The sequence below is a fragment of the Chenopodium quinoa genome, unplaced genomic scaffold, assembly GCF_001683475.1.
Source record: "Chenopodium quinoa cultivar QQ74 unplaced genomic scaffold, ASM168347v1, whole genome shotgun sequence".
In the NCBI taxonomy this organism is placed as follows: Eukaryota; Viridiplantae; Streptophyta; class Magnoliopsida; order Caryophyllales; family Amaranthaceae; genus Chenopodium; species Chenopodium quinoa.
The window spans coordinates 713,988-724,923 of record NW_018743878.1 but is presented as its reverse complement, the minus strand read 5'-3'; the positions used below and the strand labels follow the sequence as shown (position 1 = coordinate 724,923).

The following is a 10,936-nucleotide window of genomic DNA, read 5'->3' as shown; positions in this document are numbered from 1 at the left end:
AGCCTTAAAATGTCCTCTACTAGCTCTTGTTATTCACAATTTCATTACTAGACAAATAAATTGGTGTATTTTATTTACAAATAACGTAAACACAAAGAGTCTACATTGCAACCGAATGTCGTTAGTCTTAATTATTCAAAATCTGTGAAAGAAAACAATTAAATAAATAGGATTTGCTAGACCTCTTAGGTGATAAAACAAATAGTTATATTCTAATTTTATTCTTCATTTTATAAAAGAATATTACGTGAATAGATAAAATAATCTTACTTAAAGCGATTAAACAACACTAAGTAGTTTATTAAAACAAAATTTAAGATGCATGATTTAACTAAGTGCTTTGGAAACTAACGGTTCTCTTTTGTTAGATCTCTGTCTTATGTATATATGAACCTCCTATTATTCCATTACCTCCAACGACATTAGAGGAATTACTTAGGGTTAGAAGTGTTTGGGAAAAGAGGGGGAAAGTAGTATGAGAGTACGAGAGATAAGGGTTTTAAGATTTTTTTATGTAATTTTCTGATTTTTCGTTCCAGTCTCATATAAGGTTTAATGAGACCCCTATTTATAGGTGTAGAGAGCTCGATTTAGGGTTTTAGAGGCACCGCGACAGGAAAGGATATTGCTATCAAGTGTCTAGCACAACTTATAGAGTCACATGCATGCATATCTTGAAGTCGCAGGCGCCACATTTGCCTTATTAAAAAACAGACGTTTGTGTTAACACTTTTATAAGAGCTCTTTCCCAAATTAAGGTCAAGAAGAACCGCAATTCCCAAATTGCAGCCAAAGTTTTAAGAATTCCCAAAGTACCGTCCACGTCACCGGTTCAGGGGGAAGAAATTTTAAATCCGGTCTACAGCAAAACCGCTACCTGAAGTAGCGATTTTTACTAATAAACCGCTACTTCAGGTAGCGGTTTCTTTTTAATAAACCGCTACTTCAAGTAGCGGTTTTTGTTTAATAAACCGCTACTTCAAGTAGCGGTTTTCTAGCAGGTATAATTTCCCGATTTCACTTTCCTCTTTCATTTTTGTCTTCTCACCAAAATCCCATCCACGCCTTCCACCAAAATCACACCTCCTTCAACGGAAGCCGGCGCAGCCAAGGAATCCACCGACGCCGCCGGAGCATTCCTCAGCAACGAAGGCCGCCGCTGTTGACGCCGAGGGTTCGACTTTAGTGGTCGGGCTTCGCTAATTTCAGAAGAAACGTGCTGATCTTCTTGTTTGTGGTAAGTGCCCTAATTATTTTTTGTATTCAGTTATTGGGTTTGTTGTTGTTATTGAGTTTGTTGTTGTTATTGAGTTTCAGAATTGTATGTATGTGTTGTTGTTGTTGGTTTTGGTTGTGTTGTTGTTGTTAGTGTTCTTGTTTATTGTTGTTGTTATTGAGTTTCGGTTTTGGTTGTGTTGTTGTTGTTAGTGTTCTTGTTTATTGTTGTTGTTATTGAGTTTCGGTTTTGGTTGTGTTGTTGTTGTTAGTGTTCTTGTTTATTGTTGTTGTTATTGAGTTTCAGAATTGTATGTATGTTTGTGGTTGGTTTTGGTTGTTGTTGTTGATTTACTTACCTTACATATAACCCTTGTAGAATTATTAATGGTTTCGATCACATTACTCAGTTTAGGTTGCTATAATTGCTGATTTTGAAAGTGAAAATAGAGCTTCTATACACAAAGTACATGAGCTCAAAGTACATGTAGTCATGACTTATGCCCATGTTGAGCTTCAAGAGGTATTAAGACCTTCATAGCTCAGTTTAGGTTGCTATAATTGTGTAGTTTGCTTGCTTGATGTTAGGACATTGCCACACTGTTAATGAATTTTTGCAATCTAATATCTTTGATTAATAATGGGCTTTTCTAGAATGAAACATGGAGGTTCCGAACTACCCTCTATATTGCTATTGGGGTGGAGAAATTGTCCACAAAGATAGCGATATAACGTATAGGGGTGGGAATCAAAAATTTGTGTTTGTACATTCTGCGATGACATATTCACAAGTTCTGAACAAGCTATATGAAGAATTGAGTGTTGATCCTAGAGGTGTGGAGTTGAAGGTGGTTATGCGTTATCCTATGGCTGGGGCATATGTTGCAATTCCGTTAAATGACGACAACGCTGTTAGAGCTATGTGGATTGCTGTGACTCAGAGTTCTTCTGTTGCAATGCAATTGTTCATTGAACAAGTTCCAAAGGAGCCAGTTGTGCAAACTAACACTGGTTCCTTTCCGGGGATGGATTTTTTTGGTAGTGTGGATCAACCGTTTTCCACTGGTGTTCAAAGTGTGGGCATAGGGTCATTCACAAGAATGCTTGTTGATCCACATTATGTCAATGACCATCTCTCACAGTTTAGGTCTCCGGCCTCATCGCCTAATGTTGGAACCTCGACAAGCACACAACCACAAGGCATTCTTGATTCTCTTGACCCAACCAATGTTGATGTATTTGGCGATGCAGAGATGAATGACACTGATGAAGATGATGATGAAGAGGTAATTGAAGCTCGTGATAAGGCAATTAAAGGAAGCGCCCCCACTTCAGACTTCAATGAAGTGGCGCAAGTTGATCCTCGTTTGAATAACTCATGGATGTCTTGGTTAGGAAATGAGACATATAACAATGGGGGGGAATTTGAGGTTGGTCAGCAGTTTGACTCATTGCAACAACTAAAAGATGCTGTGAAATCTTACTCCATAGCTAGAAATCAAACAATTCGAGTTGTGGAGGCAGAGCCAGAGAAATATGTTGTTGAGTGCAAGAGGAAAGAACAATGTAGTTGTTCGTGGAGGCTTAGAGGAGTGAAAGATCCAACACTCTCTACGTTTAAAATTGTGAGGTACAACGGCCCTCATGCAAGTAACTGTGTTGGTGACATCGACTCGGGAGATCATAAGCTACTGACTTCCGAGTTCGTTTGCAATGCTCTTCTAGATGTCATTCGCGTTGATCCTTCATTGAAAATCAAGACAATGGTGCAACTTGTGAAAGAGAAATTTGATGGATTCCAAATAACCTACAAGAGAGCATGGCTAGCGAAACAAAAGGCAATAAAACTCATTTATGGGGGTTGGGAGGGTTCATATGAACAGTTGCCTAAGTACATGCAAGCTCTCAAGGAATCAAATCCTGGAACTGTTGTTGAGTGGAGGTTGTTAGAGTGTACGGTTCCTGGAACACATGTTTTTCAACGAGTCTTTTGGGCATTCAAGCCATGTATTGATGGATTCCGTCACTGCAGACCCCTTATCACCATTGATGGCACTCATTTATATGGCAAATACAAAGGCACTCTACTCATTGCTATGGGAACGGATGCCAATTTTCAACTATTCCCCCTTGCTTTTGCGGTTGTCGAAGGAGAGAACAATGATAGTTGGTCTTGGTTCATGGCTTGTATTCGTGCTCGAGTTACAGATAGGAAAGGGCTATGTGTGATATCTGACAGACATGCTGGTATTTTAGCAGCAATGGAAGAAGTTGGAAGTGGTTGGGAGGAGCCCAATGCCTACCACAAGTACTGTACACGACACTTGGCTTCTAATGTGAACTCAAAATTTAAAAGTGTCGTCATAAAGAACCTCTTTGGCAAAGCAGCTACTGCAAGGCAGAAGAAGAAGTTTGATTACTACATCAACAAAATTGGTGACTTGAATGTAGAGGCCCGTAGGTACTTGATGGAAATTCCGTACAGTAAGTGGTCCATTCATCATGATGGTGGTTTCAGGTTTGGTGTGAAGACTACAAACATGTCGGAAGTCATTACCAGCCAGCTACCTCGGACCTCCTGCTTGTATGAACTTCACTTCATTTCAATCTAGTTCTTACGTTTTTGATTTCATTTTACTAACATTAAAACTACACTTAAATGTAGGCACATGCATTTGCTGATTTGCACGTCCAGCTATCGGGAGCTACTGAGACCATCTCCCACTTGCCACCAGAGACGGCTATACCATTTGCCATACAGACGATGCAGGGTTTTACATCATTTTGTGGCCAAACCTTGTCTAGGGTGGGGCAGTCACACCTTATTCAGCAGCCTCGACCGTCCACGTCTTCATCTTCTACTGTGCACACTATGCCGATCAGACCACCACCTCATCGTGGAGGCCATTCAGCACGTGCCTTCCGTCCACCGACTCCTTCTCAGCATACTATCATGACATCTCCTCCACTAGTGCATCGCCAGTATCAGAGAAACCGACGGCGTAGCAACACTACGTCTGGGGTTGGAGTTGGCCTGGATGACATTCCAGAGGAGACAGCTGCATCATCTTCATCGTCACCTCATGGGAAGAAGCAACGCCCGAGCTAAGTGTATATTTTGGAACTAAACTAATTTTTTTGTAAATGCTTAGAATTGGATTTTGTTATATTTAATCAATTGAAAAATATTCGACTTTGCAATTTCGACTTCCTTAGATCTTCATAAACTTGTTATTTATGGTGGTTGTGTTGAAAATATGCTATATATCTCATGTTTTACAGGTACACAACTTGCAGGTTTTTTTTTGAGTGATTATGCAAGTTTGAAAAAAAAACCAGTCCAGGGTAAACCGCTACTTCAAGTAGCGGTTTTTAAAGTAAACCGCTACTTGAAGTAGCGGTTTTCCAAAATAAACCGCTACATTAAATAGCGGTTTTTTGTAAACAAACCGCTACTTCAAGTAGCGGTTTTAAACTAAAAAACCGCTACTTGAAGTGGCGGTTTATTGCAAAGAAACCGCTACTTGAAGTAGCGGTTTACCCTGGACCGGAAAAAAAAAAAAAACCGGTTTTTTAACCAGTGCTTACGTGGACGGTACTTTGGGAATTCTTAAAACTTTGGCTGCAATTTGGGAATTGCGGTTCTTCTTGACCTTAATTTGGGAAAGAGTTCCTTTTATAACTTTAGATTCTTAACTCGGAATAAGACCAATTACTTGAAATCTTTGAATGTACAATTTCCACCCCAATTCGGAATTAGTTCAATAAATTTGTAGATCTTGAGATTGTCTATTTAGTGCAAGGGTTTCTGATTTTTGGCCAAGTTAAGTGCATATTTTAATCATATTTTCTTAGTTAAGTTGGAATCGTCTTATAATTTATCGTTAATAAGGTCTTTGAATGGGCTATCCACCCGTATAGGCTTGAATGGAATTTATGAGGTTTGGCTACCTCTTTTGCATAATTTTCAACAATGTAAGGTCCAATTGTCTAAAGAATTGTATTCAATACAATTAAGTCCATTATAATCAAAATTAAAAATATGTGAGCATACTTTAGGCATAATAAATAAGCGGATCGTGCTTTAAAATAATTTAGGCTCAAAAATCGGTTTTAGATTACTTCATATTGAATTCCAAATTCATTAACACTTCAACTTTGATCTAGCCTGAATAACGGGTTTTTGTAACATCTTCGCACTTCCTGTCAGGATATTGGAGGCCAAATCTAGGTGTCTAACCCAGGATTATTATTCTTAGGGAATAATTTATGGTTCCCTTGTGTTATATAAGGAATCATTGAGTGATCATATGGGTTAAGCCACATTGGAAAGACTCCTAGTAATCATGTTATTTATCCATCAAAGTTTAGAAAAACTCTAACTCCTAATATGTCACCTTGGTCTTATTGCCTGAACTACATAAATCGTTGCGTAATTTGTTTATGTTACTTATTGCTTGCTCATATTTCTATTAATTACTGTTCATCACAAATTAAGTTCAATGCTACCTGTTTCATAACAATAGGTGTAAAAGAAAATTTCAAGTCCTTAGGCTTTAAGGATTTTATGGACAATGCAAGTTTGATTAATCATGTAAAAGAAATTTGATATTGATAAATTTGATTGGCAATTACGTGAATTTGGTGTATGGTAACTGTAGTTGAAGGTCACCTTGGTTCAAGGTGATTGTCACAAGATTGTTGGTGATGTATTCAAAGGCATGTTGGCATGCGTGAAGAAGGACAATGGGAGGAGATTGACTTAAAGTCTTATTGGAGATTCAACATTACTCTCTATCTAATGAACTTTTGAGAGAAGTTGTCAAAGAAACACCTAGCTACGACTTTGTAGTTGAAATTGTAGTTACTTTATATAACTTATAGTGTGATTGAACGTCAAAGCACGCTTCATGCTTGAGTCTCATTATATGAGTTATGTTCTATTATTATAATTGATTTATCTTCATTTAGAATTAGGTTGTACACTTTCTTATAAGCATTTTCTAAACAACTGTTAAATGGCATAGGTTGATTAATAAATTGTTTAATGAAGTTAAAAAAAAAAAATCAATTAAGGCCTTTTAAAAAATTGTTTAGAAAATGCTTATTGCCAGTAAAAAAAAAATCAATTAATCTCTCGGTAAAAAAAAAAAATAATCTCTCAGTAAAAAAAAAAAAAAAAAAAGAAAAAAAAGAAAAAATTGTTTATAATGTCGTGTGAAATGTCATATGGTGGGCATTGATGAGTGACCTACCTTAAGTAATATGAATATGCTACCAAAGGGGAGTCCTACTTGGTCCTCTCAACTAGGGATAGGCTCTCTCAATCCTCTAAATCCTACACTAGTTCATAGAATGTCATGTTTCTTTTGTATATCTACAATTAGTATTCGGGTTGAGAGGGAATGAAACAACCCAGGTCACCAATTAAGGTGAAACCGAATCAAATAATTTTATATGAAAAATAGTTGCATCTAAACATATAGATGTTGACTTAAGCCCTATCCTTTTTGACTTCTTAGTAAAAGCTTTTAGTTCACTTTAGCTCAAACAGGTCATTCCACTTTAGGTCATTTGAGTTCCGTTCAGTTAATTCCAGTTTAGTTTAGTTTCAATACTCTAAAAATACTATATTTATTTTTTGTTATTAAAACATCAATTTGAATACTCAATTATTATAATAAGATCCCTAGGCAAAACACATTAAAATCCCAACCTAGGGATAACAATTATGGGATTTTTAATCACATATTAAATCAGAATACTATAGGGCTAAATAAATCAATCAAAACCTTTATAATCATGTTTAAACGTATATCATAAATAACATAAATTTAGAAATTTTAATTCAAATTAATAAAAGAAGAGGGAAAGATATTTTTTTTTCTTTGTTACCAAACCACACGGAAAGGAGGGGGAAAGAGTCCTCATGGCCGAACCTGCCCAACGTTGCTGGTGCCAATGTTACTGCCACCGTTCAGGGTGGTGGTGGTACTTTGGTATCCGATGTGTGTGAGGTGGGTGCCGAAATCCCTCAATTTTCCAATTGGATAAATAAAAGAAATTAAAGGGAGTATCATAAATGAATCTTTTTTTAAAGTACAATTTGAAAAGTATTTAATGATGGAAAAATATCAAAATTGTAAGATATATATTATTACCTCCATTTCATATTATTTACAAGTTTGGAATATTTCATATTATTTGAATCTTTGGGATATTTTATATCTCACAAATAATTAGGAAACAGACGCAGCAACATGCTAAGCAACATGTTCAGAATGAATCAGTGAAGAACAACCAAACTCAGAGAGTGTGGAGGCCTGTGTAGAGAGTGCAGGTGCCTAAGCAGGCTGTGCCAAGGGTTAATGTTCCTGTGATGAATAGTTTTTTTGATCTCTTGGGTACTGATGAGGAGGATGCAGATCAGCTTGCTCAGCATAATGTTCACTGGAGTTCTGGTAATCTAGATATGATCGTGGAAGGTCAAGTTCTATTTAGGGTTTAGGAGGGGGTATGCTCTCTTATAACCTTCATGGATAGTCGGGGGTTTTGGAATGTTAGGGGATTAAATAGCTTAAGTAGAATCTGTGATGTTCTTTGGTTCCTTAGATCTCACAATGTTAAGTTGTTTGGTCTCCAAGAAACTATAGTGAAGACTAAGAATTTTTGTAAAGTCTTCACTAATTTTGGTCAAGAGTGGGCTGTGATGGCTAACTATTCAAAACATGATGCTGGTAGGATTTGGTTAGTGTGGATGCCTAGTGTGTATGATGTTCATGTGGTTAGGGTGGAAGTTCAGTTTATCCATGTATGGTTACTCATAAAGCTACAAGTTCTTTGTTTTAGTGTACTATGATTTATGGTCTTAATGATCCTAATGGTAGAGAGATTATGTGGAAGAATATCTTTGAAATAGCTTAATCTATTTCAGAACCTTGGGTGTTAGGTGGTGATTTTAATAATATCTTAAACCTTGAAGATAGAATAGGGTCTCCTTGTACCTTGACTGAAGTTGAAAAGTTTAGGCTGTGTTTAAGATCCAATAATCTTGTGGATTGGAAACCAGGGGGTATGTTCTTCACATGGAATAATAAATAGGAAGGAATTCATAGGGTCTGTTCCAAAATTGACAGGCTGATTGTTAATGATAGATGGCTTGATACCTATCCTGGTGCTTCTGCCTCTTTCGTGCCTGAAGGTTTAATGGATCATTCTCCATGTTGTGTGCATATGCAGTCATCAATTGGTAACATTAAGAAACCATTTAGGTTGTTTAATATTTGGACTGAAGCTCCTAATTTTAGGAGTTTAGTTCAGGAGGCTTGGGAAACTGAAACACATAGTACAACCATGTTCTGTGTTGTTCAAAAACACAAGGAAGTGAAGAAAGTTATGAGAGCTATTAACACTAGATATTTCTCTGACATAGAGAGCTGATGCCATAGCCGATGAGAAGTTGATTGAAGCTCAGATGAGATTGGTTAAAGACCCCTTAAATTTGACTTTGGTAGAGCTGGAATTTAAAGCTACACAGGATTATAATGTTGCTCATGCTACCAAACTTTGCTTCCTGAAACACAAAGCCAAAGCTCACTGGCTTAAGGAAGGTGACATGAATTCTGCTTTCTTTCATGATGCTATCAGGCAAAGAAGGGTCCAAAATAGAATCTGTAGTATTCAGTCTGCTTCTGGTGGTATTCACAGTCCGGATGATATAACTGAGGTGTTTGTGGAGTATTATAAGGGCTTACTAGGGACTGGTTCGACTGATTGTGTTCCTGTGCATCCTGAGGTTATTGCAGCTGGCCCTTTTTTAACTAAGATTCAGAAGGAGCTCCTGTGCAGGACTTTTTCTGAACATGATGTTCAGGCTGCTATTTGGAGTATTGAAGATAACAAGGCACCTGGGCCAGATGGTTTTACTAGTAAATTCTTCAAGGCTGCTTGGAGTATTGTAATGGTGGATGTCTGTAAAGCTGTATTGGATTTCTTTGAACATGGAAGGCTGTTGAAGCAAATAAATTCCACCACCCTTACTTTGATTCCTAAGGTTACTAATGCAACTCAGGTTACTCAATTTCGACCTATTGCTTGCTGTAATATTCTGTATAAGGTCATTTCTAAGTTGGTGGCTGCAAGAATGAAGGAAGTACTTCCTGGTATTATTAGTGTTAACCAAAGCGCTTTCATTTCTGGTAGATCTATTATTGATAATATCATGCTATGCTAGGATATGTTAAAATAATATAATAATGCTAGGAAAGCTCCTAGATGTACAGTTAAAGTAGATATAAAGAAGGCTTATGATTCCATTAATTGGAATTTTATTAGAAGCATGCTAATCAGTCTTGGGTTCCCTAATCAGTTCATTTCTTGGATGATGGAATGTATCACAACTCCAACTTAATCTATTATGCTCAATGGTGGGATTTCTGGTTTTTTAACGGTGCTTAGGGGATCAGACAAGGGGACCCTATGTCCCCCTTAATTTTTGTCCTTTGTATGGAGTATTTGAGTAGGCCTATGAAGAAGGTGGGACAGAAGAAAGGGTTTTCTTATCACCAGAGATGTAAATATATGAGAGTTAATCACCTCATTTTTGCTGATGATTTGATGTTGTTTGCTAGAGGAGATAAAAAGTCTGTTGATCTTCTGTCAAGAACTCTTAATATGTTCTCTAAATTCTCGGGTTTACAGGCAAATGTGGAGAAAACCTCAATCTATTTTGGGATTGTGAATGCTGTTGAGAAGGAGAATATACTAAGTATGACTGGTTTCAAGGAAGGCTGTTTTCCTTTTAGATATCTTGGCATTCCCCTCAATGCCAAATATCTTAAGGTTTCTGATTTTGATGTGCTAATTGATAAGATGCTAGCTAGAATTCAATGTTAGTCTTCTAGACATTTGTCTTATGCTGTCAGGGCTATTCTTATAAACTCTCTTCTCCTGAGTTTTCATAATTTCTGGGCTCAGTGTATTTTGCTACCAAAGTCTGTGATTGATAGAATCAACCAGTTGTGTAGAGCTTTTCTTTGGGACGGTATTGCTATGTTGTCTAAGGCTCCTCCTATATCCTGGGATTGGGTTGCTAAGCCTAAGAATAGTGGCGGTCTAGGCATCAGAAGTTGTTCTCTTTGGAATAAGGCAGCCCTGGGCAAGTATGTATGGAAGGTTGCTAGAAAAGAAGAATCTCTTTGGGTCAAATGGGTTCATTCTGTTTACATTAAAAATAAAAATTGGTGGAGCTATAAACCCAGTAAGGGGGCTGGTTGGGCTTAGAAAAGGATCTGCAGGGTGAGAGATGAAATGGCAGAAGGTTTTGAAGAGTGTAAATGGCTTGAAACTAGCTATACTGTTTCTGAGGGGTACAGATGGCTGCAAGGGCTTAATCCCAGGGTTAATTGGACTACCTGGATCTGGAATTAGCTTAATATTCCTAGACAAGCTTTTATTGCTTGGATTGCTAGTCATGGTAAGCTTAAAACCAAAGATAGACTGCTCAAATTTGCAGCCTGTGTGGACAGTAGCTTTTACTGTGTGGCAATGCTGATGAAACTCATAACCACCTGTTCTTTGAGTGCAATTAAAGTATGGCTTGCTTAAAGATTCTCTGCCAATGGTTGAATATTGTAGTGAAGGATTACACTTTGGCTTCATCTTGGGAGATGTGGAGAAGGAACATCAGTGGATAGATCAGGAAGAGTTTTGTTCTTGGTAC

General features: G+C 37.4%; 2 protein-coding genes and 1 long non-coding RNA gene across 3 annotated transcripts; all 3 read left to right on the top strand.

Annotated features, from left to right (window-relative positions):
* Positions 1-1,193: 1,193 nt before the first annotated feature.
* Positions 1,194-3,744, top strand: LOC110686555. Its single transcript, XM_021863171.1, has 3 exons — positions 1,194-1,237; positions 1,870-3,651; positions 3,734-3,744. Exons 2-3 carry the CDS (start codon positions 1,878-1,880, stop codon positions 3,742-3,744), a joined length of 1,785 nt encoding a protein of 594 aa, XP_021718863.1. The 5' UTR covers positions 1,194-1,237; positions 1,870-1,877.
* Positions 3,745-3,763: 19 nt separating this feature from the next.
* On the top strand, positions 3,764-4,416 carry LOC110686563. Its single transcript, XR_002504241.1, has 2 exons — positions 3,764-3,799; positions 3,881-4,416. It is a non-coding gene; the product is annotated as an uncharacterized LOC110686563 (long non-coding RNA).
* Positions 4,417-7,594: 3,178 nt separating this feature from the next.
* LOC110686554 lies at positions 7,595-9,448 on the top strand. The gene is made up of 4 exons (XM_021863170.1): positions 7,595-7,705; positions 7,844-7,962; positions 8,352-8,598; positions 8,648-9,448. The coding sequence occupies exons 1-4, from the start codon at positions 7,595-7,597 to the stop codon at positions 9,446-9,448; spliced, it is 1,278 nt and encodes a 425-aa protein (XP_021718862.1).
* Positions 9,449-10,936: the final 1,488 nt, after the last annotated feature.

Coding starts and splice junctions, on each gene's coding strand:
- LOC110686554 (XM_021863170.1), top strand. CDS start 7,595: ATGAATAGTTTTTTTGATCTCTTGGGTACTGATGAGGAGGATGCAGAT. Junction 7,706..7,843: donor ATATGATCGTGGAAGGTCAA/GTTCTATTTAGG, acceptor CACAATGTTAAG/TTGTTTGGTCTCCAAGAAAC. Junction 7,963..8,351: donor CATGATGCTGGTAGGATTTG/GTTAGTGTGGAT, acceptor CAAAATTGACAG/GCTGATTGTTAATGATAGAT.
- LOC110686555 (XM_021863171.1), top strand. CDS start 1,878: ATGGAGGTTCCGAACTACCCTCTATATTGCTATTGGGGTGGAGAAATT.